This window comes from Colletotrichum destructivum, chromosome 7 (genome assembly GCF_034447905.1).
Source record: "Colletotrichum destructivum chromosome 7, complete sequence".
NCBI lineage: Eukaryota > Fungi > Ascomycota > Sordariomycetes > Glomerellales > Glomerellaceae > Colletotrichum > Colletotrichum destructivum.
The window spans coordinates 4,040,394-4,066,425 of NC_085902.1; the positions used below are offsets into that span (position 1 = coordinate 4,040,394).

The 26,032-nt window shown below is 52.9% G+C and overlaps 10 protein-coding genes across 10 annotated transcripts; 8 read left to right on the forward strand and 2 right to left on the reverse strand.

The window, feature by feature from the left end:
• Positions 1–77: 77 nt before the first annotated feature.
• Positions 78–1,637, forward strand: CDEST_11806 (Putative cyclin-D1-binding protein). Its single transcript, XM_062927962.1, has one exon. It carries the CDS (start codon positions 192–194, stop codon positions 1,314–1,316), a length of 1,125 nt encoding a protein of 374 aa, XP_062784013.1. The 5' UTR covers positions 78–191; the 3' UTR covers positions 1,317–1,637.
• A 3-nt stretch (positions 1,638–1,640) lies between these two features.
• CDEST_11807 (uncharacterized protein) lies at positions 1,641–3,187 on the forward strand. Its single transcript, XM_062927963.1, has 4 exons — positions 1,641–1,879; positions 1,951–2,163; positions 2,261–2,737; positions 2,808–3,187. Exons 1-4 carry the CDS (start codon positions 1,799–1,801, stop codon positions 2,904–2,906), a joined length of 870 nt encoding a protein of 289 aa, XP_062784014.1. The 5' UTR covers positions 1,641–1,798; the 3' UTR covers positions 2,907–3,187.
• A 1-nt stretch (position 3,188) lies between these two features.
• On the forward strand, positions 3,189–3,964 carry CDEST_11808 (Putative grpB/Dephospho-CoA kinase, Nucleotidyltransferase superfamily). Its single transcript, XM_062927964.1, has one exon. It carries the CDS (start codon positions 3,239–3,241, stop codon positions 3,845–3,847), a length of 609 nt encoding a protein of 202 aa, XP_062784015.1. The 5' UTR covers positions 3,189–3,238; the 3' UTR covers positions 3,848–3,964.
• A 181-nt stretch (positions 3,965–4,145) lies between these two features.
• Positions 4,146–5,837, reverse strand: CDEST_11809 (Putative FAD-binding domain, FAD/NAD(P)-binding domain superfamily). The gene has a single exon (XM_062927965.1). It carries the CDS (start codon positions 5,662–5,664, stop codon positions 4,360–4,362), a length of 1,305 nt encoding a protein of 434 aa, XP_062784016.1. The 5' UTR covers positions 5,665–5,837; the 3' UTR covers positions 4,146–4,359.
• Positions 5,838–6,966: 1,129 nt separating this feature from the next.
• On the forward strand, positions 6,967–7,938 carry CDEST_11810 (uncharacterized protein; the record flags this gene model as incomplete). The annotated part of the gene is made up of 3 exons (XM_062927966.1): positions 6,967–7,054; positions 7,122–7,302; positions 7,410–7,938. The coding sequence occupies 3 exons, from the start codon at positions 6,967–6,969 to the stop codon at positions 7,936–7,938; spliced, it is 798 nt and encodes a 265-aa protein (XP_062784017.1).
• Positions 7,902–9,458, reverse strand: CDEST_11811 (uncharacterized protein). The gene is made up of 3 exons (XM_062927967.1): positions 9,062–9,458; positions 8,794–9,007; positions 7,902–8,717 (listed from the first exon to the last, which is right to left on the reverse strand). The coding sequence occupies exons 1-3, from the start codon at positions 9,234–9,236 to the stop codon at positions 8,198–8,200; spliced, it is 909 nt and encodes a 302-aa protein (XP_062784018.1). The 5' UTR covers positions 9,237–9,458; the 3' UTR covers positions 7,902–8,197.
• Positions 9,459–13,651: 4,193 nt separating this feature from the next.
• Positions 13,652–15,853, forward strand: CDEST_11812 (Putative Galactose-binding-like domain superfamily, galactose mutarotase-like domain superfamily). Its single transcript, XM_062927968.1, has 2 exons — positions 13,652–15,426; positions 15,486–15,853. The coding sequence occupies exons 1-2, from the start codon at positions 13,666–13,668 to the stop codon at positions 15,513–15,515; spliced, it is 1,791 nt and encodes a 596-aa protein (XP_062784019.1). The 5' UTR covers positions 13,652–13,665; the 3' UTR covers positions 15,516–15,853.
• A 1,608-nt stretch (positions 15,854–17,461) lies between these two features.
• Positions 17,462–20,630, forward strand: CDEST_11813 (Putative Zinc finger C2H2-type). Its single transcript, XM_062927969.1, has 4 exons — positions 17,462–18,344; positions 18,405–19,034; positions 19,095–19,381; positions 19,435–20,630. The coding sequence occupies exons 1-4, from the start codon at positions 17,761–17,763 to the stop codon at positions 20,247–20,249; spliced, it is 2,316 nt and encodes a 771-aa protein (XP_062784020.1). The 5' UTR covers positions 17,462–17,760; the 3' UTR covers positions 20,250–20,630.
• A 295-nt stretch (positions 20,631–20,925) lies between these two features.
• CDEST_11814 (Putative major facilitator, sugar transporter, major facilitator superfamily) lies at positions 20,926–23,669 on the forward strand. Its single transcript, XM_062927970.1, has 9 exons — positions 20,926–21,176; positions 21,374–21,697; positions 21,752–21,835; positions 21,894–22,019; positions 22,068–22,497; positions 22,558–22,695; positions 22,745–22,903; positions 22,964–23,060; positions 23,110–23,669. Exons 1-9 carry the CDS (start codon positions 21,085–21,087, stop codon positions 23,214–23,216), a joined length of 1,557 nt encoding a protein of 518 aa, XP_062784021.1. The 5' UTR covers positions 20,926–21,084; the 3' UTR covers positions 23,217–23,669.
• A 425-nt stretch (positions 23,670–24,094) lies between these two features.
• Positions 24,095–25,990, forward strand: CDEST_11815 (Putative beta-lactamase/transpeptidase; the record flags this gene model as incomplete). Its single annotated transcript, XM_062927971.1, has 3 exons — positions 24,095–24,596; positions 24,680–25,058; positions 25,108–25,990. The coding sequence occupies 3 exons, from the start codon at positions 24,095–24,097 to the stop codon at positions 25,988–25,990; spliced, it is 1,764 nt and encodes a 587-aa protein (XP_062784022.1).
• Between the last annotated feature and the right edge of the window lie 42 nt (positions 25,991–26,032).

A 26,032-nucleotide genomic window follows, 5' to 3' on the forward strand; every position in this document is an offset into this window, starting at 1 on the left:
TGAGGAGAACGGTACGGGTACAGTACGTACCTTACCCCTCCAAATCGCGGGGCAAACCACCTAATTTTTGCTACACTCAATTTCTTACTCCTTGGGTTGACCATCTTGGAAATCGACATTGCAGCCGATTTTTTGTCAACGACAGCTGGGCAACAACTGTTCACCAGACGAGCGATCCGGTGACAATCAACATGGCTTCTTCAGCCGCCGGAACTACGCCCGTGGCCCTGAATGCGCTGACCGACACGACCGTGACCCTCATCCAACAGCTCGAGACGGTGCTTCTGGCCATCAACGGCGGCAAAGACACTCCTCAGCAGACCGACACCTCCTCCGTCGACACCTTCCCCTTGGCCCGTGATTCGGCCTCGCTTATTAAGGCGCACTCAACCAAGATTTCTGTCCTCATCATCAACGAGCCCTTCACACCCTCCGCCATTATCAAAGTCTTGCGCGAGCTCGTCAGCGGGCCGATTCCCGGTGTCGCCACAGCCGCCCAGGCATGCGACGCGGAACGCTACACCTCGACTGTCCGGAAAGATCTGGCATGGAAGTGCTACACTGTATTGAAGGAGCTTAGGGGGCTGGTGGAAAAGATCCCTAGGGATGGCAAGATCCTTTCGGCGGCGCAAAAGTCGGGTTCTGCGGGAGCTGCGGGCAAGGGCAGCATGGCCTCCACGGGTGTCATCTGGTCCGCCTGCGATGATTTGATGCAGTTCTCCAACGGCGGCGTTGGTGGATGCTTTATCAAGAAAGTCGAGGAATTTAGAGCGACTTTGAAGGATGTCATGGAGGAACTCAAGGAGTGGGGCGAGGAGGAGCCCGACGACGACGATGACGACGACAACGACACGGACGGTTTGGATCACGATTCTGCGCTGGGTTCCATGATGCCTTCGACCCAAGAGATGATTGACGACATGATGTCTGGTCAAGGAACGATCCCTCGCGACGACCCCGACAATATCCGCAATCGCCTCGAGTCTTGCCTGAAGCGTCTGAGACTGACCACGCTTCTCTACCAAGCCATCGTAAAGAGACGGTTGAAGACTCTTCCCTCGCTTCCTTCTGAGAACTCCAATGTTCCTAAGCGACTCGACGAGGCGATGCGCATTCTCAGGAAGTTGCCCCACATGTTTGACGAGCTCGCTGGCGCATTTTACGAGCTCTCACCTGACGAGATTGACCGGGTCATGGATCTCTGCTTCAACGAGATCGTTGCCCTTTCTGAGTTGCTGAAGTCACCATGGGCCGGGGAGAAAGACGAGTTTTCCGAATGGGCGGTGAAGTTCCAAGCCGAGATCAAGAAGGGCTGAACACCTCATATCAGCCTGCCCACGAGCATGGGTTCACATCGTATTTAGATGCACACGGGAGCTACGACGACCTTGCCTCCCTTCACCCCGCCACTCCCCATCCGCCACATCCAAGCGGCTACGAGTTGCATCCCGACATGCAGAGGTCCGGCCGAAGAGCAAGGATCATGCGCATTTCGCCCTGCGCCATGACCGAGTCGAGGCAGTGAATGGTCAGTCGACGCTAGGCTAGCCGACGGGTGGTGGTCGCAAGGCTACTGGGCCTGAGACATGGTGACTTGGGAGTCTTTGAGGGGCACCATCACCTGTTGGAGGGTGTGGGGGGACGTCGCGGTCACGGGTAGGCAGCCAGTCAGTCATCTGCTTCTTTGTGTAGATTTCGCACATGGCCTGACTGCCAGCTGCCTGCTAAATTGAAACAATGTATATATTCAGCGGGTTTGCCTGTACGGCTGGAGATTCCCGTATCTCATGAAACGAAAATGCAGAGCAAAATGGACAAGGAAAAGGGACTTACCAATGTTCCCGGAGTACCCAAGAGCGACCGTGGCCTGAGAATTGCAGTACGATTGAATCACACCCCATGGCCCACTACATTTGCATGCACTTACTTACGTGCCGTACGTATAAACAGATCATTGCTGTAACCATCAGCAGCAAGCTCGCCCACATTGCCACCGGCATCCTGACACTCCCATACAATCGCTTCTACCAGCAAAACACGTTGCTGCCCATCTTGGCCATCGCGAAAGCCGTGGAGGATCGCGAGGATGACGAGGAGATATCAGCCCAACTCAAGCGATGGAGGGATCGGAAGCTGAGCGAGTTCCAGCTCGTGCAAGTCGCAGTAGGTTCCAGCGCTTTCACAAAACTCTCTCTCTCTCTCTCTCATTCCTACTCCAGGTTGTTCCTCCCGGAAACTGACCCCGTCGTGCGAACCTTAGAGCACCTTGATTTCGGCCGCCGTCATCGGCTGCTTCTCTTGGCCGCCGCCCGACTCGCTGCACTGGCTCAGCCCGGCGTTTTGGCACGCCAGCATCTCCTTCTCGCTCTTCTCCATCCTCCTCGCCGCCTCGGAACAGTTTATCTTCCAGACGCTCCACCGGTCGCCGAAGCCGCGCAACGTCGACAAAGAGCTCGCCATGATCCTCTACATCCGCCGCAGCAGGAAGGTCGAGCCCGTGCACTCACCGCTCGAAGAGCTGCCGCCCATCCCGCAGATCCGCGCCATCAAGATCAAGGAGAAGGGCGGCTGGTTCCCCAAGGAGATGCCGTTCGTCGAGCTGCGGTGGAACATGATCTTCACGTGGCAGGCGCCCATGATGCTGATGGCGTACTCGGCGATTTGCTTCCTTGGCGGGTTGACGGTCTACGTCTGCGCGCCGTTGTATGACGGGCAGGGATGGGTTGGAGCAAGCAAGGTGCGTGTTGTACAATTCCTCCCTCTCCCCCTAGGTTGAGGGTATTCCGAATCTCTGCTGACTCGGCCAGGCGGCCATATTCTACCTCGTTAGCTTCTTCTTTTGCGGGGTCACCTTTGTCTGGTGCGCATTTTGGGCATATCGTTTTGTTGATCTTGAGGACCCCTAGATCAAAATAGCATTCTATGGTTTGCAAGGATCATACATCCAATCACTCACGGAATCAGCCAGCTGCAGGCACATGCATTGTACTCATTGCAGGCCACAGCCTGGCCGAATGACTCACGCCGGTAGCAGTAGACGGACGCAGCTTGGTCGGCGACGACCTCGGGTTCATAACCACAAAGAAGGGCTGGATTTGAATTTCGAAAACTCTGTACACGAATAGACTCCATCTAGAATCAACTCTGTTCATCACTGAGAATATTTCAGTCTTCTTCCTCGTGTCGAGCCTTTCCCCACAAGCTGAAATTATTGGCCCTCGACGATCTCATTGGGAACATGTCTTGCTCCATAGAAGACATCCTGGAACACTATGAATTCGACCCTTCAATCATCCAACGTATCTCTACACGCAAGTTCAAGCCTGCATTGTCCATTGAGCCACCAGACCCCGCGTGGCCAGCCCAATTTGAGGAGATACGGACTCGCATCAATGACGCCCTCGGCCCAGTCGCTCTGGCCGTGACCCACGTAGGCTCGACTTCAGTGCCGAACCTGCCGGCCAAGGCCGTCATTGACGTCGATGTCACCGTTTCAGATCCCTCGGACGAAGACGCCTACGCGCCCGCGCTGGAGAAGGCGGGGTTCCAGTTCCTCGTCCGCGAGCCGGAGTGGCATGAGCACCGCTTCTTCGCCATGCACGAGCCGTACAACTGCAACTTACACGTTTTCAAGAAGGGGACCGCGGAGCTAGTGAGACATGTGATCATGAAGGAGTGGCTTATCGCCCATGACGACGACAGGGAGTTGTATGCAAGGACCAAGATGGAGGCTGCGCAAGTTAGCAATTCACTTGGGGAAACTGTCATGGAGTACAACCTTAGGAAGGAGAAGGTCATTCGTGAGATTCTTGAGCGGGCATTCAAGGCAAAAGGGTACCTAAAGTGAAGTCGGAGCATCTGGGGAGCCATGTTCAACGCTGAAATGCGGCCAATGAGATCTCAACTGCCTCAATCCATGTCTAACCAAATCGGACGTCTCACTTCTCCGCAATTCCAGTCACTCTAGTCCATTCGGTGAAGGAAATCCCGTGGAAATTAGAAGATGTCATCACTTTGATGCTCCGGTGTCTCCAAGTTGCAGTCGTACTTAGCCCGGTATCTTGTAGGCAAAGTAGATGTGGTAGGGTCCTGTGTCAGCACTACACAACACTCATTGATTGATTAATGTTACTGATTCGGTGAACAGTCATGGCCAATTTTTAGATAACTTTTCTTTGAGCCATGTACACATACGTAATTATGAAAACACTCAATGACTGCTGAGTCGTGTAAGAACGTAGATTCCCCCAACGGACAACTGGATAAGAGAAGCGGGTGACCTCGAACTCGAAACAACGCTATAGCCCAGAGCTCGTAACCATTCATAGCCGCATCAATCTGTTGCCTGTTTCTGGTACCTCACTTCGTCCCCTTGTGACTTTCTTTACCCTTCTCATAAGAGAGCCCAGGATAATCGGGGAGCTTCCAGCCTTCGACATCGTCCGATTGGAGCCTCTGAAGAATCTTGTCGATCCTCAGCGCCGTCACCAACCACAAAATCTTGTACAAGATGGTGATGATCCATTGAGAGTTGGGGTAGAGCTTAGACGGCTTTATCGAAATGTTCTGGACCGATTTCGTCAATGCTAGGATTTGCTCGTTGAAGGCCTCGAGGGCACCCGGCACTCCATCGGCCGCCTTGCCCGAAGACGCCGAGCAGTGCTTCGAGATCTCCCCTGCCAGGACGTACGCCCCAACGAACGCGCAGGTTGTTCCGCGGCCGGTGAGAGGGCTCGGTGCGTACCCTGCATCGCCTACGAGCACCACGCGATTGTTGTAGCACTTGTCCATCCGGATCTGCCCAACGTGCACGCTGTAGAAGTTGTTCGATACGCCATCGTCCTGTAGAGCGTCGATGAAGCGATCCGACTGCCACCCAGCCCCCCTGAACAGCTCCGACCAAACCTGTTTCTGCTGGTTCGTGTCACGGCTGTTCTCGGCGTCTGTGAGCAGCTTCTCGGTCTTCTCGTCAGTTGGGCAGACGGCAAGGTAAGCCTGGGTCGTCTCCGGGTTGTCGTTTCTCGTCATCATCATTCGTTTCCCAAGGAAGATGCAGACAGTGGCGTAATTGGTGTCCGTCTTCCACCTCGGGATGGTATAAAACGCCATGTGCATACCGAGAGAGTAAAATGGATCCTTCGCGCCGGTACCGAGCATCAGCCTTCGGGTCTTGGAACTCTGGCCATCTGCTCCGACGAGGAGGTCGAAAGTGTCCGTGGTGCCATCTGACAGATGAGCCGTGACCGAGTCCGAGTCCTGCTCGAAAGACTCAATGGTGGTGCCAAAGATGTACTTGACGCCAAGTTCTTTCGTCTTTTGGAAAAGGATCCGGACAAGGTCACCGCGCATGATCTCGAACTCGGACGTAAACGACTGCCTGCCGATGCCCGTCTTATTTGCTTCAAAAGTCGCTTGCGGATTTCCTTTCCTGTCGACAAAGGTGATGCCGGCCTCATTGACACCTTTATCGCGGATCAAGTGCTCCAGGCCCATGCGACGGATCACTTCGACTCCCTGGCCGCGAATGTCGATTTGCTGGCCTTGGACTCGCAAGCTAGAAGACCGCTCGAGGATGGTCACATCGTGGCCGAGTTTCGATAACCAGAATGCAAGGGCCGGCCCGCCGACGCCCCCGCCCGAGATGAGAACTTTGAGAGAAGACATGTGTGCTAAGACGTACGCAAGAGGGGAAAATACTGGGATAAGATTGTGCGGATTTTTTTGGCGACTGTGCTTTGATTTGCCTTGGTGTGCGCCTTGACTAATTGCTGTCGATATTCCCCAAGGCCTGCTGCACTGAAAGGCTATCTATAAGATTGGAGAGAACCCAGCCGATGGCGTCGCGGTTAACAAGCTCGGTACTGCGTCTGGTCCGCAGTCCGACATCCCATTCGGGGTTTACGAGAAACTACCCCAGAGTCTAGACTATTCGTGACGTCAACACTCGGGGGATAATTACGCCTTAGTGGCTGCACCGGTCAGCACATGGTCGTACAAGCCTGTCCCGACCGAGTCAAGCGACTGCTCCGTCTGACAGCTCGAGAAGAGATGGTGTTTCACGCGTCGGACTATTGAAAATATCGGCAGGCTCGGTGCTACTATGTCCGCCGGCCGTCGGACGTTGTTTCGGGTGTAACTGAAGAGATGCTGACGTTTTTATGTAGCTCTTTTCCAATCGAGAGATGCTTCTTTGTGGCGATATAAAGTTGGAATCAGTACGGAAGTGCTTGGCAGGTTTCAAGCACTTCCATCTAAGTAGGTAATGGCCACAGGTTGGCTGCATATACAATACAAGCCATGAGGGTCTAAATGATGTCAACATCTGGCTGAGACGACTGCCTAGCCTTCACTCCTTCACAGCCCAACACACTTAACTTGTTCAATTGGGATAGGTTTAAGCTAAGTGTTAGAGTGGGCAAATTTGCTTTCAGCTTTGGTTATATTGAAACTTCTCTAGACTTTAGCTTACCCCAGTATTGCTACCACTTGAAGGAAATGCTGTTGTGACACTAAATCCAATAATATTACTTACTTTGAAAAATTGTCTTACATATGATGTTACCTATTTATTCTTAACATGAAGCTGAGAAGGCGATTGTTTTCTTTGGAGAATATGGCTCTACCTGGCTCTTGCTAGTCTTGATGTTGGCGTTGACTGTTGAATACCTGTAATATGACGCTACTAGCGAGCGATTGACAATTTCATACTTACCGGCACTATCGTTTACCTCAATCAGGCAGGAACGTACCTTCCCTAAAAACCTCTTTGCCTACGGGTTTCCCCCGTTTTCTTTTCCTTTTCCATCTCAGTGGGTTTCAGAAGCCTTCATCAGTTCTTTCCACAGAGTGGCACTGATTTCTTCTCACCTCCTTCACCTTCAAGCTCTGTGCCAGCAATTCCACTTCACAAACACTTTTCCTGCTCAGCCAGAACCAAACAGATTCTCCATCACGGCCTCAATAAAGATGGAGAGTGACACTGAGATGGTGGACGGCTTTGTCGTGGTCGGCAACGCCAAGATGGTCGTCAATACTAACGCCGTCGCCAACTTCAGTAAGCCATTTCCTCCTGACACCACTCACCAGCTTGACAAACAGCAGACTGACAGATAGCTTTCTAGTGACTAACGATCATGAGAATGCTACTAGCGGGATCCGCAAAATCATATTTCAGAGACTTGGCAGTATGAGGTTTCTGAACAAGAAAGTCACCAAGCAGAACGCTTCCATGATCAAGCACAACGAAAAGCTGCTCCAAAAGAACGGCAAGGTCATCCAGGCCATTAAGCGTCTTCTAATCTTGTGAGTAGTCACATTCCTTTGTCATGCTTGTGTCTCTTTCTTTTCTTTTCCTGTTGTCCTTCTTTTGTTAAGTGGAACAACCTAGGCTGACATGTTTTGTGCGGCAGGGATGCTGATGATCTGGGCCCCGAGATCGGCCGAGTCAAGGGTGACATGGAGGATACTGCTCTCTCTTGCGCCGCTCTTAATGTCGTCATGGGGCACCTGAAATGGGACTCTGATGTCTTCCAGGAATTTTTCATGAACTACATTATTGAGAAGGGCACAGAGCTGAAAACCATCGTCCCATACACGCACGACTGTGAGGAGGGTGCCCTCCATTTCCGCGAGTATGTGCTCTCCAAGGGCTTTGAGCCTGAGCAGACTGTGGCGGAGTGGGAGGCTTCTTCCCTCTACAAAGTCTTCACTCAGCTAAACACACGTCACTGTGCGCGACTGTACATGAGCTTCGTCTTTCAATCCCTTGACGACTACGCCTGGTCCAGTAACAATTACCAGGACAATGGCTTGGACAATGGCCAGGTAAATGGTCAGGACGACGCCCAAGGCGATGATGATCAGGGCGAAGGCTTGGAGAACGGCTTAGGTGACGTCTCCCGGGCTGACTGCGGTTGCAAGCACTCAAAGGCTTGGTAAGGTCTGAATTACATTGGAGATATGAATCGAAGGATGATTCTGTAGCTTGGGATTTGGCTCTAATGAAGAGTTCTTTCTGGGCTGGCGTTTTACGAGTTTAGGTCCTAAAGGGTCGGTGGGAACTATTCAGACAAAAGCTCCAACATGATAAGCTACAAAACAATACAAGGCTTACGAACGATCTCCTGCTTACAAAATGGATCCAATCTGAACCTCAAGAAAACAAGTCCCTCTGTCAAACATGGAAACACAGTGCCTTTCAAACAAGACAGGCAATAAGCCCAATGATAAATGCCAAGCTGATACTCTGAGTAGCTGCACCAGCTGTCGGTATCGTGCTCGGGGTTGTTGTCGCAGTTGGGTTTGATCCAGTCATGGTGGCGTTTGTCTCGACTCCTGTTGCATTCTTGGGCGCAACCGCCGGTTGGTAGCTGGCACATGTAGAATTAGGAGAGATGGGACAGCTGTCAGCAATGCAGATAGCCTGCAATTGAGAGCCCTGCTCTGGGATGGCCGTAGTAGCAGGGCTACAGCGCAGGCCAAAGAGCTGGTTCAGCGCCATACCGACGGCCTCGAGGTCGTTCTGGGCTACACCAAAGGAAGCACCGGCAAGGGCAACCTGCTGGATGAAGTAGCCCAGCTCGTTTTCGTCAAGATCCATGAACTTGTGAACCTCATACATGGACGCAAAGCCGGCGTATCGGGGGAATCCGGTCATCCCATACTGGGAGCAGCCGAGAAGAGCACCAAAGAATTGGTAAAGGTGGGTAAGGAGAAAGCTTCAAGCGAGAGTGTGTTGGTTAGTTTCTCATCTGGCTAAAGACTCTCAAGTAATACACAGCCGGAAACACTCACTATTGCTTGGACTTGTCGTCGTTCGCAGGCATGTTCTTCATCAAAGGTGCTGCGCCACCACCGTCCAGGAAGTTGACGGACACGCCAGAGCTGCCACCCCTGTTTGAGGAGGCAAGCTGGCCATTGAAATAAGGGAGGAGGTTAACTTCTGCGCCGTTGTACGTGCCTGATGCCAGAATTCCGGGCACCTTCACCCCCACGTTGGGCATCGTGTCTAGTTTGGGAAGGATTAGTCGAGTTTTTGACACATTTTCTGAGGGCATCTCACAGTTTCCAATAACAACAGTGTTGACCAAAAGGTTGAGTAGGGTGTATTGGTTTTCGGCCGTGTTGTTCTTCAGCAATGCTGTCGTGTAGTAGTCGCAGATGGATGTGTCAGTCGGACGCTGAGCAACGGCAACACCGACTCCGGCCAAGACGGCGGCAATTATCTTGTAGTACATTTTATTGAGGCACTTCAGCAGAGATTTGAATGCTGCTCATAGGTATGGTGAAGTAATAACAACTGTGGTGTCGTTTTCTTCTTATCGAGAGCGAGCAATGCTCAGCATATAAGTACTGTGAGGGCTAGGTCAAGTTTCTCGGATGACCACTCGCCCAAACAAGGTCATCTTCAGTCTAACAGCGCATGTCTGCATTTGCTGTTAGTCAAAGATGGATGAACGTTTGCCAGCTCATACCGAAATGGAAATGATTGCCTCGTCAAGCCTTGGCACTAGCTTTTCCCAAGAGTTCAAAGCTAGTGAACTGCCAGGCACTAGCGTCGGGACTGCCCTGATCCGGAGAAAATGATATCCAAATTGGGGTAATGACTTGTCTCTTTTTTTCAAATACCTTCCGTGTTATTGGCTGGTGGAGGCCGTTCAAGACCCGGATGGGGGGGTTTCCGGATAGTCTAAGTCGATGATCCGAATCCCGGGGACTGTGAGCGTCGTGGCAGCTCCAGGTCGTTGCCTTGTTCATTGGCTCATACTACTGGAATCTCTCCACGGCAAGTCTACAACCCAATCAAAGTAAGAACAGGTTTTGTCGGCCCCGAGGCTGTCCCGTTCCAGTTGGGCTCTGCACTCGGATCATACCTTTGCCGGCACCTGTCATTTGACTTCATCGGTGAGAGGCCATCAGCAGCGAATTGGACAAAGGGAGGCCCGTTGGACGGATGGGCTTCGTTCCGTGTGCTTGTGGTAATTATGAGGCCCTAGCAAGAAAGAATTGTTTAGTGGGAGCCCAAAACCGGATGTATTCCTCTTTATCGAAACCCCTAGTGCTCACGCTGCCACCGGATGTTATTCGCATTTACTTCTGTGGTCTGAGAGGTGAGCTCTCATGTCCGGGGCCTTGTCAGCCCAATGTGACATCATCGATTCAATGTTGTTAACCATCTGTTCGGTTCGAACAGTCTCGGTGTAAGCCATTGCAACCCGTATTCCGCGATCACCCTTGAACCACTGAGCATGCCAATTCATCTATCACTGAAGTACAGCTGGACAGGTGCTTCATCAACGAAAGCGACAACCCGTTGAAGAATGGGCCATGAAGCTCGACGCAAGAAACGGCTCGTTTTCGGCTGATTTCAGTTCTTGCCGAAACAACTCTGACGGGGCGAAAAGAAAGACTGCTGGCTTTTGGGTTAAGGACTCGGGTTCATGAATTATGACCAGTGGGTAAGAGCAGAAGCCATGAAGTAGAAATTTCTAATAACACCGAAAGGGCAATCGAAGACGACTTAAGACGTAAACGTGGCCCGTAAATATACGATTGAAGAAAAGAGATCCCGAATCATCCTTATGCGCCGGGGAGTGGCCCATTAGGTTGTCAAGGTCAGGTGTCAGCGAGCTGCGGTTAGTGGCAAGCTCCTCTGGCGGAGGCTGTGCAGGTGGAATGACACGTCCTATACATATACGTCGGCTGTTCATCTCTCTTGGTCAGAGGAGCTACACTTCCCGGACTTCAGAGACGAAAAACCAAAAGGGTGTGTATGCAATGCACATGCTTCAAGGGCGGGCTGAAATTGCCACCACATAGTTCTCGAACGGGATCACACGCGGCCACCAGTAAGGATCGAAATTATTACCTACGTGACCACTAGGAAAGGCCTCGATAACCCAGCCTGCTTTCGCAAGATCGAAGAGGATTGTCACGAAGAGCGGTCGCGGATGGGTAGAACACGTTAATCTTTCCTTCTACGCAGGCAGCAAACGGATCAACGTCAACATTTTCCAGGTGCGGATGAGAAGAAGCCACCAAAGGCTACATGCCAGACGGACCGGGGAGGATTTATGGTGCAACTTGGCGCTACGCTGCCAAGACCGCCCAGTTGAGGCTCAAGGCTCCAGAAGAAAAGATCCCTACACTCTGTCGCCAGGGTCACCTACTAAATTTGAATACAAATACATCAGCCATCACTGAAGCTCCCCATCCATATGTCTGAAAATAGGGGCATATTGCAGTGAGCTGCTACTCTCCAGAAGGTCTCAAGCACTGGGCTCAGGACCGGGAACGAGAGATGGCTGGTGTCGGTCAAGAGGGTGAGTCTCAACAGGCAAAAGCATCCAAGGCGTCGGTCTCTATTGCGCGGGAGGCGGCGGTGCTATCGTGGAATGCTCCGTGTTGCAGGCGAAATTGCAAAGGGACGGCGGTGGTCGAAGTTGTGGATTGTTGAGTTCGGACGACCGTGATATTTCCGTCGGGGGATGGCCGATGAGCGGAAGGCTGGCTGGTGGGCAGGTAGATAGATGCGTAGCTAGACCGGGGACACAGCGCTAACTCAAAAGAAGTAGCGTGTCGTTGGATAAAGTGGCTCACATGATGCAAAGTCCGATGCGTTGGACTCGACAGGAGAGAGCTTAGACAGATTGAGATTAGCGGAAACCTTAGTCTGACAAGGTGTATCTGCCTAGGACTGCACCTGGTCACCCCATCCCACGGTAGGTACCTGGGCTATGGAGGAAGGGTACTGTGCGGTACTTGCACCAGCACCAGCTTTCCAACGTGATACGCTGAAGGCGCCCAGGTACCTAACTACCTGGCCAGATGAACACGGAGGCTCGGCGGTGGGGCTGGTTTCCCCTGCGCGTCTCCTGGAGCAATTCCCTTTTCTTCCTCCGGCATATATTCTCGCATAGAAAGGAAAGGCCAGTGGCTCCGTTTCCCTTGTTGTTTCGTTCAGGCTATTGTTGAGCACGCAAACAAGTCGACGCATTGTCCAATTTTGCACTCTATCGCGGGGCCCGACGACAACCAACCTTCCTGAACGAGATCCTTGAGAATGAGCCCCGAGGCCCTTGCGCCAGTTCGGCGATTAAGCCCGCCACCGCACCCACACCACACACACCCACACCCACGCTGCGCTGTCCACCGAAGCCCACCATCGCCGATTATTTTGCCCCTGAGAACCCCAGACAATAAAGCGGATATTGGACATCTCTTTGCGGGTTCTATTGCTTCTCTTTGACTAACACCGTTGCAGCGAAAAACGGAATGAGCTTATGAGAAATGGGCTCCAGCCGCCAACGATTCTGATGCGAAGGGCTTGAATTGAAGGCTCTCGTCTGGCCTACCCTGCGTTACTGTATTGTATCATCCGGCTCCTCCTTGCCTTCGGATCTTTGCGAAATGGACACACACACACACACACACACAGGGCATGGGAAAGGTTATCAATCCTTGACAGCATGAGCAAAAATAAAACTCGCAACCCCTCATTACATAGCCAGGCTGCGCGTCCTGCATCTTTATATTGAACTGTAAGCTAACTTGCCGGTTTGCCGTCTTGTCAAGCTTTTCAAGCTTCATGTGACGCCCAAACACTCATTTTTGTAATGAACCCATGTAACCTCAGCAGCAATGATACCCCGAAGTCTCGTCTCCGCAAAAAAAGTCATCTGCCGTTGCTGCTGCACCTGAGTCAAAGCCACCTGCACCTTGTGCCGGTTCAAATCTGGGGTAGAATGCCCCGGGAAGCCGGGACTAGCAGCGTTCATCTGGTTTTTCGCACGCGCTGTTCATCTGAACATTCTCTTTGCCAGCTCGTTCGGATTTGTCGCCGCAGGCATACCCTGCCGTTGGTCTCCTCTTGTCCAGCGGTCCAGCGTCACCGGCACCCCTTTCTGCCTTCCTTCATGTTCTTCTGGCTCTCCTCTTCTTTGGAAAGGCGGCCAGGTTATTGCGACATCTCTCTCGGACGAACGCGTCCTGCGGGGCCTTGGTTTGCCATCGATAGCCTGAGCTCGCAAGTAGGATCACGGCGTCTTGCAAACCCTCTTACCCCGTGCCATCATTCCTGCGAGAGCAAGCTGCCGCCTCTGAGTGCCACTGCAACCTCGAATGCTTATTTCCAGATCTGCCGTCCAATCGAGCAAAGGCCAGAGACAATCACAACCATGCCAATGCTACGCCAACGTCATGGTATGGCGGATGCAGCGGGTTCGTTCCTACCAAGTCAGCCCGAATTCCCATCAATCATGCCTCCCTCTTCCCCTTGTGACCCTGTCCATCCTCCACCCGCTCCGGAGCGGAACTCAAGACGGACGGCACCCTGGTTTCGGTCTGCGGGCTGTCGAGGGCCCTGTCGCTCACCCTTTTCCCCCTTCCTCTACAGAGATATTCTTCTGCCCCTTCGTGATCTATTTCGCGCAGCCACGAACGAGGAGACCCTTGTCTCCGGGCCATGAAACAATGATTCCGCCAATCAACGACCCATCACACCTCACCAAGACCCCTTCCCCGAGGTAACCTCTCCAGCCGACGGGCGCTCAGAGAATCCCGCGATGGAAATTCCGGAAAAGATTCAGAGAGTGGGTGGGAGTTGTATGTACTCTGGTTGCCTCCGATCTGGGCCGCGCCGTCTGCCAAGTGCCAAGCCCGGACAGCATGTTGTTGGTCTTTTTTCATAATAAAGTCGATCATCCGCGTTTTCAGAAACAGAGAAGAGGCTCTTTTGATGTCCCCTTATGCTGCTTGGCCTTTTCCCAACTTTGTCCTCTTACACTCTTTCTAGTCCGCAAGGCAAAAGGTAGCCCCTTGCAGCCCAAAATGGCGCTCAACACCCTTATTCAGGTTCTCTTCTTCTCCATTCTCTCCTTCGCCTCCTCTGCCCTGGCCGCTTTTGGCGTTACCACTTCTGGCAGCAACTTCGTTGTCGATGCCGGCTCATCCAACTCCCTCGTCTTCCAAGTCTCCAAGTCCAGCTGCGACATCAACTCCATCAAGTACCGCGGCAATGAACTCCAGTACGCGAGCAAGGGCAGCCACATCAGCTCCGGCCTCGGTACCGCCACCGTCGAGGCTACCACCATCACCGCCAGCACCGGCAAGGTTATCAAGGTGACCTGCACTACATCGACTCTGACGCACTACCTCATCGTCAAGGAGGGCGAGGCCAACATCTACTTGGCTACCTACATCACTGCTGAGCCCTCTATCGGCGAGCTCCGCTGGATCTCGCGTCTCAACAAAGACATCCTCCCCAGCGAATACCCCTTCGGCTCTGCCTCCACCACCGCCGGCTCCAGCTCCACTGTCGAGGGCTCCGACGTCTTCGTCGTCGGCGGCCAGACGCGATCCAAGTTCTACTCGAGCGAGCGCTTCATCGATGACAAGGTCCGCTGCGTCTACGGCACCAGCCCCGAGGAGATCCATGTCTGCGTGTCCGTCGAGCCCAAGACCGGCTTCGAGCTGTCGTCCGGCGGCCCCTTTTTCCGCGATATCAACACCAACAACGCCGGCGACTCCACCAACCTATACAACTACATGAACAGCAACCACGCCCAGACCGAGGCCTACCGTATGGGTCTGCACGGCCCTTACGTCCAGTCCTTCTCCCGCTCCGGCATTCCCAAGAACACCGACTTCAACTACGACTTCTACAGCGAGCTCGGCCTCAAGGGCTACGTTGCCAAGTCTGGTCGTGGCACCGTCACTGGCACCGCCTCGGGCATCTCCGGCAGCTTCCAGCGTGTTGTCCACTGGTACAACGCCAACGCCCAGTACTGGACCTACGCCTCCTCCAGCGGCGCCTTCACCTCGCCAGCGATGAAGCCCGGCACCTACACCATGGTCCTCTACCAGACCGAGTTCAAGGTCGCCACCACTTCCGTCACCGTCACTGCCGGCAAGGCCACCACCGCCAACATCGCTAGCGGCCTGACCTCCCACACCAGCCTGTGGAAGATTGGGGAGTACGACGGCCAGCCCACCGGCTTCCGCAACGCCGACAAGCAGCTCCGTATGCACCCCTCCGACAGCCGCATGAGCAGCTGGGGACCATTGACATACACCGTTGGCTCCTCCTCCGCCAGCGATTTCCCCATGGCCATCTTCACCGCCGTGAACAACCCTGTCACCATCAAGTTCAACCTCGCCTCTGCCCCTGGTGCTGCCACCCTCCGCATCGCCACCACTCTTGCCTTCGCCAGCGGTCGTCCCCAGGCCAAGGTGAACAGTTGGAGCGGCCCGTCCCCCGCTGCGCCCACCAAGATTGACTCTCGTGGCGTCACTCGTGGCGCTTACCGCGGTCTTGGCGAGGTCTACGACGTCAGTATCCCTGCTGGCACGCTTGTTGCTGGTGCCAACACAATCACCATCTCTGTCATCTCCGGCAGCAGCGGTGACACTTACCTGAGCCCCAGTGTCGTAAGTTCTCTCCATCAGGTTCAACAATGCCAGGCAGCTTGATGCTAACCACCCATTAGATCTTCGATGCTGTTGAGCTTTTCACGTAAACAGTTGATGCTCTATCTCGCAAGCAACTTTTATTATAAGTGAAAGAAGAGTTTGCGGACAAGGGTGGAGGATAGTTTCCTTGAGTCTTCATGGTACATATTTGGCCATTGGTCACCAGCACATAAGCTTCATCGTACATATATATTACACACAGTAGCCTACACACCCGTGCGAGATGGCCAACCATCTCACTAACCAAGACATCCCGTCGCCTTTGCACAATATTATTTCGTAGATGGTATACAAGTATCGGCTGTGTCTGCCCTCCTCCTCTTCGCATCATCGAATCAAACTTGAGTTCGAGGCACAATCGCTTCTGCATAGTCTATACCAAGACTTTGTGTCGTCATCTGCATCCAGCAAGGCTGTCAGACCTTCAACATAGAGCTGTGAGTCTATGACCAGAGCGACCGCTTTGGTCTTGGCGTATCTCCTTCAACATGTCAACATGCGGTGTTATACAATTTCTTAGACCCCTTTAGTTCCTCGACAATCAGCTCTTGGTTATATTGGACTTTTGATGGGCTTCCCGTAACAGCCCATCGAGGTCTAATTGCAACGGGTCGTTAGATGCTGTGTGGGAAGTGCCAATCCTATGGCTGAGCGACGTCCAGGAAGATGACTCGCTCATGTACCGATCGACGCTGTAGGGGACGTTTTGAGGAGGCCTATCGGTTGGTTTCGTCAGTGCCGTCGCTTGGAGACTGGGAAACGGGACTTTCACTTACAGATTGGAACAAGCCAAGGCGCTTTGGCCGGAGCTGCCTTTGGAATGCGACATGCTTGCCGTCAAGGTTGTTCAGCTGGACGAGACCTATGCTGAGTTGTAGGAGTTTCGACTGAGTCGTGGTGGGGCAGCTAAACAAGTCTTTGAGGGGCTTGCAACTGTCGTGATTGATACTTTGTACGCAACTGGGCTTTCGACGGATCAAGAGTGTAGCGATTGATGGGCTATAGCGAATGATGGGCTGAGAGCATGTGACTTGTATGTTTCTCTCTATCTTGTCCACGCGCGCCTTGCCTCTTTATATTCCATCACCTATCTATCCTAATTGAAACCCCGAAATGGCTCGAGATGTAGCCGCATCGAGTCGCGGAGCAGGCTTGAAAGAGGTCAAACTGGCTGGCATCTCATTGACATCAACTCGGCTTCATCAAAAAGACGATGCGCTCCGCATGCGCCGTTGACCAACTGTTATCATTATCCAATGACACGGCGTTCTCGGCCGGCCGATGACCGGCCTGCGACAGGGCAACCGTATGACCCATGTTTACTCAATATCTCAACTGAAGCTGGAACGCTTCAGGTTCATATGGGTGACTAAGTGGCTTCCTGCCCCGGGGCTGCGATGGCGTGCATCAACGGGACCGCAGTGTGTTGGACGTAAGTCATCTTCGTAGGGCTGAGGCCGGTTTTGGCGGACGGATCGCGCACTGATATGGTGCCAGCGCCAGGATTATTTGACCCCTGGACGGCCCTGAGACCAGCATGCTAATCTTCTGCTATGGATGTTAGTCAGGTACGTCACTTCGGGCTCCGTCCTCGGCTTATCCCGAGTCTCTCTGTAACATGACCCAGCAGACAGAAACAATGTTTCTGCCTGGCAATGTTGTCACAGACACGGAACAGGCACCTGCCACGAGCAAATCAGCTCGTCAAATGCAACTGAAGGGGTCATGCCGGTCTGCTGCAAGCTGCGCGCCAGAAATAGGCGAGGCATCCTCGCCCACCGTGCCCCCATTGTCCAATGACAGAAACTTGTTTCTTGCACCAACAACGGTCGTCGTCATGATCCAATCACATTTCTGGACGCCGCCCACCCTTGTTTATGCTGAGATGGTTCGCATTCTACTCCGCATAGCCTGGGGGGCTGAGCCCGTGAAGGCAACAGCAATGAGCGAAGGGGACGATGGACTTGTCCCATTTCTCGAGTGTGGCCCACGGTCTCCTGGCCGTTTTGCCTTCTTTCAACACTCTCTTTTGAATCATTTGATTTCATCGCCATAATATCGACGATAAGTAATTGACGGGACGGGAAACACAGAGAAAGAGACAGAGAGAGAGGGATCTCGGATACAGGGCATTTGAGGACGTCCAAGGGCAGCCCGGCAGCGAGTACGAGTGACATCTGGACTTTTTCACTCGAACCATCCCAGCAAGTCTGCACAGAAGTGCTTCGGCCACCTTCACCTATCTGCCTACCTACTCGTCTGCTTTAGTAGGTAGACAAGACAACAGTCACGATGGAGGACGAGCGGCCATTTACAGTTGAGATTCCAATTCGACCTCGGGAGCCGCGTCATCGCGACTCGACCATTGCCACGCAGGCCAAGATCGAAGAGGTCATTCACTCGCCCTTTGAACACCACTTCCGCTTATCGCAACCGCAACATCAACAGACAAAATGTCCCGAGGGCCTGAAAATCATCTCGAGCACATTCGCCAAGACGTTTCGCGATCGGTCGCCGACTTCTTCGACCATGAGCTCGACCCATGTCCCGGACTCTGCGACAACCTGCTCTATGCCCATGTCTCCCACCTCTTCGACTTTCACGAGGGCCACCACGCCTGACATCGACGGGCCGGAGCGCTTGCCTACCCCCTTTCTAGCATCCAAGTCCGGCACGAACGGTCATAGGTACCGGGAGTCTTGCGATTCTGGCTCGACCTTTGTGAACTCCATCCACGAAGAGAGGTTTCCGGCATATCCGGAGTCCATCTGCATTGGGCACCCGCACAAGGACGAGGACCCAATGCCGCTCATGGATGTCGTCGAGCCGGAGGATGATGGGCAGAATGACATGCAGCACACAGCGGGGACGCCCAGGTAAGCCTTTCAGACAATCGCACTTCATCGAATGCCGCGCTGACTGACGGGGGGTTCAAGGCCGCCGACGCCGGAAGAAGACTTCGAGTCACACCGTGAGCCGGCTGTTCCCCGCCAGCCACTAAACGAACGGTTGAGCTTTGACTCGGGCTCCGATCGTCTTTCGCGGGCCTGGGAACCCGCGACGCCAACGCCGATTGACTTCTCCAACGAGGAGGCTGACGCCGTTCTTGATTATGTCCTCCAGGTGACGTACGGCGTCGAGCTCGACGAAGTCAACATGCCGCCGTCATTCCTTCGCCATTTTGTCTTTAGGTTCATACAGGACATCGGCAGGTTCGCCTTCACCGGGTTTCCTGTCACGACGACGCAGTTGACACACACGACATCAACCTCGTCCAATGGCTCGGTGCCTGTGGCTCGAAGATCGGGATCTGGTCGGGGCTCTCAGAACGGGAAACGGAAAAAGGGCGACGCAAGCCGCCTAGAAGGGGATGATGACGGCGACGACTTGACCGACGACGACGGCGACTCCAGCGTGCCCTTCAAACGAGCGAGGCCAACCCCCAGGGAAGTAGAAGAGAACCTGCGCCTCAGCTGTCCCTTTCGGAAGAGGAACCCGCATCGGTTCAACGTCAGAGAGCACCACTCCTGCGCCATGACCTACTTCCCAAAGTTCGCCGAGTTGAGGTAAGGACACACTACCTGTCTAATGACGTTCGCTGAGCGCGACCTAACCCCTCTTCACAGGCAACACATTGTCAAGCAGCACAAGCGCAACGACCCGTCGTCTTTCATGTGTGACCGCTGCAACCGGGACTTCCCTAGCAAGAAGGACCTCAGAGACCACCAACGTCTACCCAAAGAGCAGATGTGCGACGTCTCCGATCATGACCCCGAGTCAGGGATCGATGGGCCCACGATGACGAAGCTGCTGAGCAGAAAGCGAGCAAGCGGCATGACCCCTGAAGTGCAGTGGAAGGAGATCTGGAACCTGTTGTTCCCTGACGATGATGACTACAAGGTCCAGCATTTCGGTGAGCGCCACATTCTCAATCTGCTGCAGCCTTCCTATACTGATCCTATTTAGACTTCTGTCCCGTCATCGAGCACTTTGAGCTGCAAGCCCAATTCATGAACAGCCTCAAAGACGTCGAAGACAGCCTCCGGAACAAGGGCATGACCCAACAGGCACTGGAAACCATTGGCAATATCTATCGTAACCAGTTCATCCAGGTCATCGAGCAGTGCATCACCAACGCCCAAACGATGCCCTACTCCAACAGGAGTAACCGGAAGAACGAACCATCTCCCTCCCGCTTCTTGGCTCCACGTCACCTGACCCGCACTGTCCCCCGTCCGGACTCGGGCGTGGATGTCGACGAGGGCTCCGAGGACAGCCAGTCTGTCACCGTCTTTCCCGGGGGCGTCTTTGATGGACAGGGATTACTGGGCCACTCGGACAGCGTGAAAACCGTCAGACGGGTATCTTCTACCTCGTCGGAGTCCAGGAGCTCGGTACCGCCAAGGCCGCTACAGCCTCTTATGGAGCAACAGCCTGCCTCTGGATTTGGTCTCGCAGGCTCTCCTTCTCCGCAGCAGAGGCTGTCGCCCTTGCTTCACCAGCAGCAGCAGCAGCAGCATCAGCAGCAGATACCACAACAGCCCACGGTATTCGATCAGCAGGCTGATTTTATGCCGATGGTGAGTGGCGTGACGCCAGACATGGCAACACAACTCTGGGCCTACAGCGAAGGCAATGCCGAGACAGGAACATCGCCGGGCGGGATAGGCATGTATGCGCCAACATTGGCTTCCAACGGGCAGAACCAGTTCCTAGAGTGGAACTCGGGACTGCAGAACTCTAATGGGATTTACGACTTTTCAGGATACATGCCTCGTTGAGTCTAACAGATGAAGGGATGGTTTGTATTAATAATGCATGAATCAGGGGTTCGTCTCTTAATAGCTCATATGCGTGTGTCATGGCTTGACCTGGATAATGGAGGATACCGTAATGGCAGTCACACTGTTCGCTGATTGTTTCAGCACCCATGAGGCGGCCGCACCCATTGATTTGTGAACAAAGTCAACACGGCTTTCGCCCTGGCAGGGAAATCGGGACTTACTGACTTACTGACTGAGGGACGCATGGTCGCACCACAGCAGCCAGCAGATATTTGCACCAGGGCCAGGCGAAATAGGAGAGGTTTCGGTTGTGGAAGACGCAATGAAGCAAGTGGGAAATCGCATTGGATGGGGATGATTAAGTAGACTCAATACATCACATCTATTGTACCATTCATTGATATTTTAGGCTTGCTCCCTCTACGTTCTATCGAACGGGTGAACGAAGCAAAATAGTTGGATGTCATTGGAGCATATTGACGCGCATATTCAGCACTCAAATAGAAAAGCCCACAAAGCAAACCAAGAAGCAACTGGAGATGGATTACGCCCGAGTTGGCGGCCAAAGATAAAGAGATGAGCCTGCGCTTCTTACATAATCGCCATGCAACAAGCCTATCTTGGCCAAGCGAGCCGACCCCGCGGTTGGCTCCTGGATTTCTCGCCTCACCACCCTCACACATCACGCATCGTCAACGTGGAGATTGCATTTCATTGAACGGCAGTCTTGGAGCTAGCTAGCCTTCAGGTGTTCTCAATTCTGTTGTGTCTTTGTACCGCCTGGTCTTCCTCCTGGGCAAGTGCAGCCCTTGTTCGATCCCATCCGGTAGCCATGGTTCGGTTCGGTATGGTGTCAGCTTCACCTGGCGAGTTGCGCCTCTACTTCCTGTGCCTCTACTTTGGCATCGGTGCTTCAGTCTGGGGGTGAGTCTACAAGTTTTCACTCCTGTTCCCACGGTCGGTGTATTTTACTGGCGCTGTGAGTCGGGTTCTGGCCCGGGTTTGGACATTTGACCGGCAACCATGATTTCAAGATTCCGACGGTGGGGATGTTGATTTAGGCTCGGTCACTCTCTTCCACAGCTGTACAGAGTTTGAAAGCGGTCTAACGATACATGCAGATACAACATTGGGGTCATGTCCTCAGTTCTTTTCAACGTTGGTTTCGACGATGCCACAGGCCACCTGTCTATGGGCATGAAGGGCATCATCATCAGCGTCTACTACATCGGAACATTCTTCAGTTATCTTCTCCTTTCTCACCCTATCAGCGACTGGCTTGGGCGTCGGTACGCAGCCCTGTGTGGGACCGTCGTTGTGTGTCTAGGAGCCATCTTGCAAGCCGTCAGCAATGGCGCCACCGGAGTTGGTACCATGGTCGCCGGTAGAGTCATCAGTGGCCTCGGCGTGGCCATCGTCTCGACTTCGGTGCCTCTTTACCAGGCGTGAGTCCTAGTCATTGAACAGGTATGGCGCGAGAACTAAAGTCTGTTCTACAGTGAGATCTCGCCGGCACAGAAACGCGGCCATTTCGTGACAGTGAACCACGTTGGATTCATCGCTGGTATCGCTACGGGTCTTTGGTGAGATATTCCTGCCCCCACCCAAGAAACGAAGCCACCCAATGTTGACTCTTCCCAGGGTTGGTTTCTTCATGAGATTCTGGCGATCAAGTGCAGGATATTTCTGGGGTTGGCGACTGTCTATCTTGCTCGAGATAGTTCCGGCCCTCGTTTTTGGACTCGGGTTGCCATGGATCCCCGAAACGTGAGTACTCCGGATTCCTTGGAGGAGACTTTTATTAACGATACGCAGACCGCGATGGCTTGTTGAGCATGGCCGAAAAGACCAAGCGCGTTCGACACTTCGTTGGCTTCGTGAGGGTAGTTTCGAAGACGATCAGATCGAACAAGAATTCGCCGGAATTGCCCATGATGTCAACGAGTATCACCTGTCCGGGACCAACTGGCTTTCCTTGTTCAGAGAGAAAGCTTTGTTTGCCCGTCTGTGGCGCGCGACCTTGCTACAGTTCATGGCCCAGATCTGCGGTGCATCCGGCATAAAATACTACCTTCCGTTTCTATTGGAACGTCTTGGGCTGGATATGAGGGTTGCTTTGATGGCGAGCGCCATTGAGATGACGATCAAAATTTTCTTCACCGTTCTCGAGATGTTCATCATTGATCGATTTGGACGAAAAAATTGTCTCGCTGCTGGCTGTGTGGTCATGGCTTTCTCACTATTGGTAAGCCGAGAACAAACCCAAAGGCTTTCAAGGTCGGAAACTGACTGTTGCTACCTAAAGATCAACGGAGCTGTGCCTCTTGCGTATGGGCACGAACTCAGTGATGCTGCCAGTGTGGTTTGCATTGTCTTCATTTTCGTTTACGCCATGGGCTTCTCCATAGGTTTTGGGCCGGCTGCTTGGGTGTACAACACAGAGGTAAGGACAACTGACACTGAATTCGATTCTTGGCTTAGACGACGACTAGATTTTCCCCACGGCGGTACGAGCTCGCGGACTCAACTTTGCTTCGGTGGGCGGCTCTATTGGGGCCGGTATCGTCAGCATGATCTGGAGTTATGGTATGGACGTTTTGGGCAGCAACTCGTACTTTGTTTTTATGGTCATAAATCTCATCTGCATCCCGGTACGTAAACCAGGGCCTGCTATTCTCGTCTTTTCCAGACACACTAACATTGTCAACGAGACTATCTACACTTTTCTTCCGGAAACCAAGGGACGCGAGCTTGAGAACATGGACGCACTCTTTGGTGCCGTCGATAAGCCAAGGACTAACGGCGAAGGTGAGAGCTGACCTCTGTGGGAAAGACATTGGTTGCTAACTTGAACTAGACGCCTCTGCACATCTCCTGCGGGACGACGCTCCCTACAGGGATTCCGAGGATTCGGCACCTGATACGACGAGAGATGAGGACCGTGAGCTAAGTCTCGTCCAGTAAAATTCTCTGGTCTCTCTCAAGTATCGAAACGATTTGCTTTGAAGAGGGAAGAATGGGGTGCTCCATGGTTTGGACACCCTGGCACTGGTTGCTCTGGGGGTTATTGTAATTGGCATATTAGCCTACAACGCCTGCGGAACGTGGGAATCATTCGCTGAGTGATGCACTTTCCGCAAGCTAGGCATCTAGCCTGTTCATCTTTGATACAAGTTAGAGGACCGCGTGGTTGCGAACAGTTCAATCTGGTACTGGTTGGGACCGTTGGGTCGATAGACTTAGCTTTGGCCAGAATCTTCGGGTGGCCGCCCTACGCATAATTGAATTATGGCGTTGAGGTCTCTGATGAGGAAATCACAAAGGCATTTGTTGCGACAGCTTGAGCTTCACCCAGGTACGCGTAGATGGTGCTGTTATGATAAGATGAGGGTTGGTATGTATAGTAACCTAAACGCCACTAAAAATCTTGAGGTGCACCGTATTGAAACAAATTCTTGATGAGTTCGAGTTCAATTGCCTTCTTTATCCCGAATCTCTAGTACTTCCTCCTGAAGTTGGAGACGAGTGATGACGCAAGGTGCCAAGTCAGCGGCGCCATTTTCCCATCGCAGGGAAGATCGACATCGATCTGCAGACTGCGTATCGGTCGTGTTTCTCGTATTCCTCGTCTAAAACCAACCTCACTAGTTATTGTTGAACATCGAGATCTCCAGAACGACTTCGACTGTTGATGTATTATGCCAACGAATATGCGTTCATGGGATCTTGAGGTCGATGAATCTCCACGAAGTATAAGATTGTTCCCATCCCCATTTCTAAACCGCTCTCTGAACTCCATAGTTTCATGTTCTACTTTAAGCTTCCCTAGAATCTTCAACAACATGTATCTCTTTCTGCTTCTTCAGGCGTTCGTTCGCTTTGCACATGGGGGCCTCGACTGCCGACCTGAGGGTCCGGCGGTACCGCGTCCGCTCAACCTGGCCAACTCCAACACTTTCCAACTCGCCCTGTCGTCGTTCGAAGAGCAACTAGAACAGGCCTTGTCGGCTAAGACAAATGCAGGCTGGGTTGTCGAAAACACATCCTTCTCCCTGGCCGTTGTGTCCACTGACCAAGGTCCTCCTTCAATACCTCTGTGGGAGTTTCACCACCTAGCCAGCAACAGCGTCGATGGGACGAAAGACGTCAATGGGAATTCCCAGTACCTTATTGGTTCAGTCTCCAAGGTCTTTTCGACACTTGTGCTGCTCAAGAGCGGCCTAAATCTTGATAGTCCCATCACTGACTACATCCCGGAACTCAATGACACGTCCTCGTCCATTCCGTGGGCTAATGTGTCACTTCGCGCATTGGGCTCGCATCTTTCGGGCGCTCCGTCTAATTGTCTGTTTCCCAACCTAGTTTAAGAATATCGCCTTCAGACGATTATGTGTTGTGGCCAAGAAGCGAGCTAATATTCTTCATAGACGGATTCTCTGAGTACTACTATCTCAAGGAGTACTTTGAGTCACTTGGCTTTCCCACTATCAACGAAAGCGCATTTGGCCCCTGTGGTGTGACTGGGTTGAACGAAGCTTGCACTAAAGCCCAGCTCCTCGAAGGCATGCTCCGTTCGTACCCGACTGCTGCGGTTATGGAACGTCCTGCCTACTCGAATGTTGCTTTCACCATCTTTATCATGGCTGTAGAGCAAGCAACAGGAATGAGCTATTCGGAACTTCTAAAAACTCTAGTTTCCGGACCCCTAAGACTCACAAACACTCACGTCAGCCCTGGAGTATCGTCCAGAGCGGTGATCCCTCCGGTGGACAACGGCTGGGGCAGCGACTATGGTATCAATGCGCCGTGAGTTCCCCATACGTTTGAAAAGTCTCTCTTATTGACAACCATGCAGGGGTGGTGGTCTCGTTTCGTCGTTATCGGATCTCTCGGCTCTAGCCCATGGTATTCTTTCTAGGAAGGTTCTCTCGCCGGCCAAGACGCGAGAATGGCTCAAACCACACGCTTTCGCCGGGTCCCCTCACTCATTCGTAGGGCTTCCCTGGGAGATCTTTCGACCTCCAAATCTCGTCCCCGAAAATCCTCATCCCGTGGCCATATATGCCAAGTCTGGTGGCGCGTACGGGTATCGCAGTCAACTGGCCATCCTCGACGAGTACGGCGTTGCCGTAGTTATTCTCACTGCAGGTGATATGGCTGCGGTCCCACACATCTATGACGCCATGCTTGCTACGACTGTACCAGCCGTCGATGCTGTTGCGAGAGAGCAAGCAGGCGATCTCAGCGGTACTTTCGTCAACAGCCCCTCACACAGCTGCATCAATGCAACAATCACCCAAGACAACAATTCACTCATTCTCTCGTCGTTGGCCCACAATCAGTCTGACATTCTATCTGCACTGACCGAGATTTGGGCGGTGACAGTCGGCTCTCAACTAACCCCCATCGAATCCACATTCAGAATCTTCCCAACCGATGACATTTCCACATCCATAGTGGATGGGAGAAACGTGACGAGAGAGGCATGGCGAATCTGGTTCGAACCGAGGTACAGTACCGGCTCCGATCTTCCGGGCAGCGGAGTTGGTTCGCAGGACTGCATGTCATGGACCCTCAATGACTGGATCTACTATGGTTCCGAACCTGTGGATCGATTTGTGTTTGTACGAGATGCAGAAACAAAGGAAGTGGTGGGTCTCGAATTTCCTTTCCTACGATCTGACCTCTTGGGTAGAGTCGGGAATAGGGATCCTGTTGATTCAATCGGGTGTCCTTGAAGAATACAATTGGCTGCGTCCAGTCAAACAATGTCAACACTA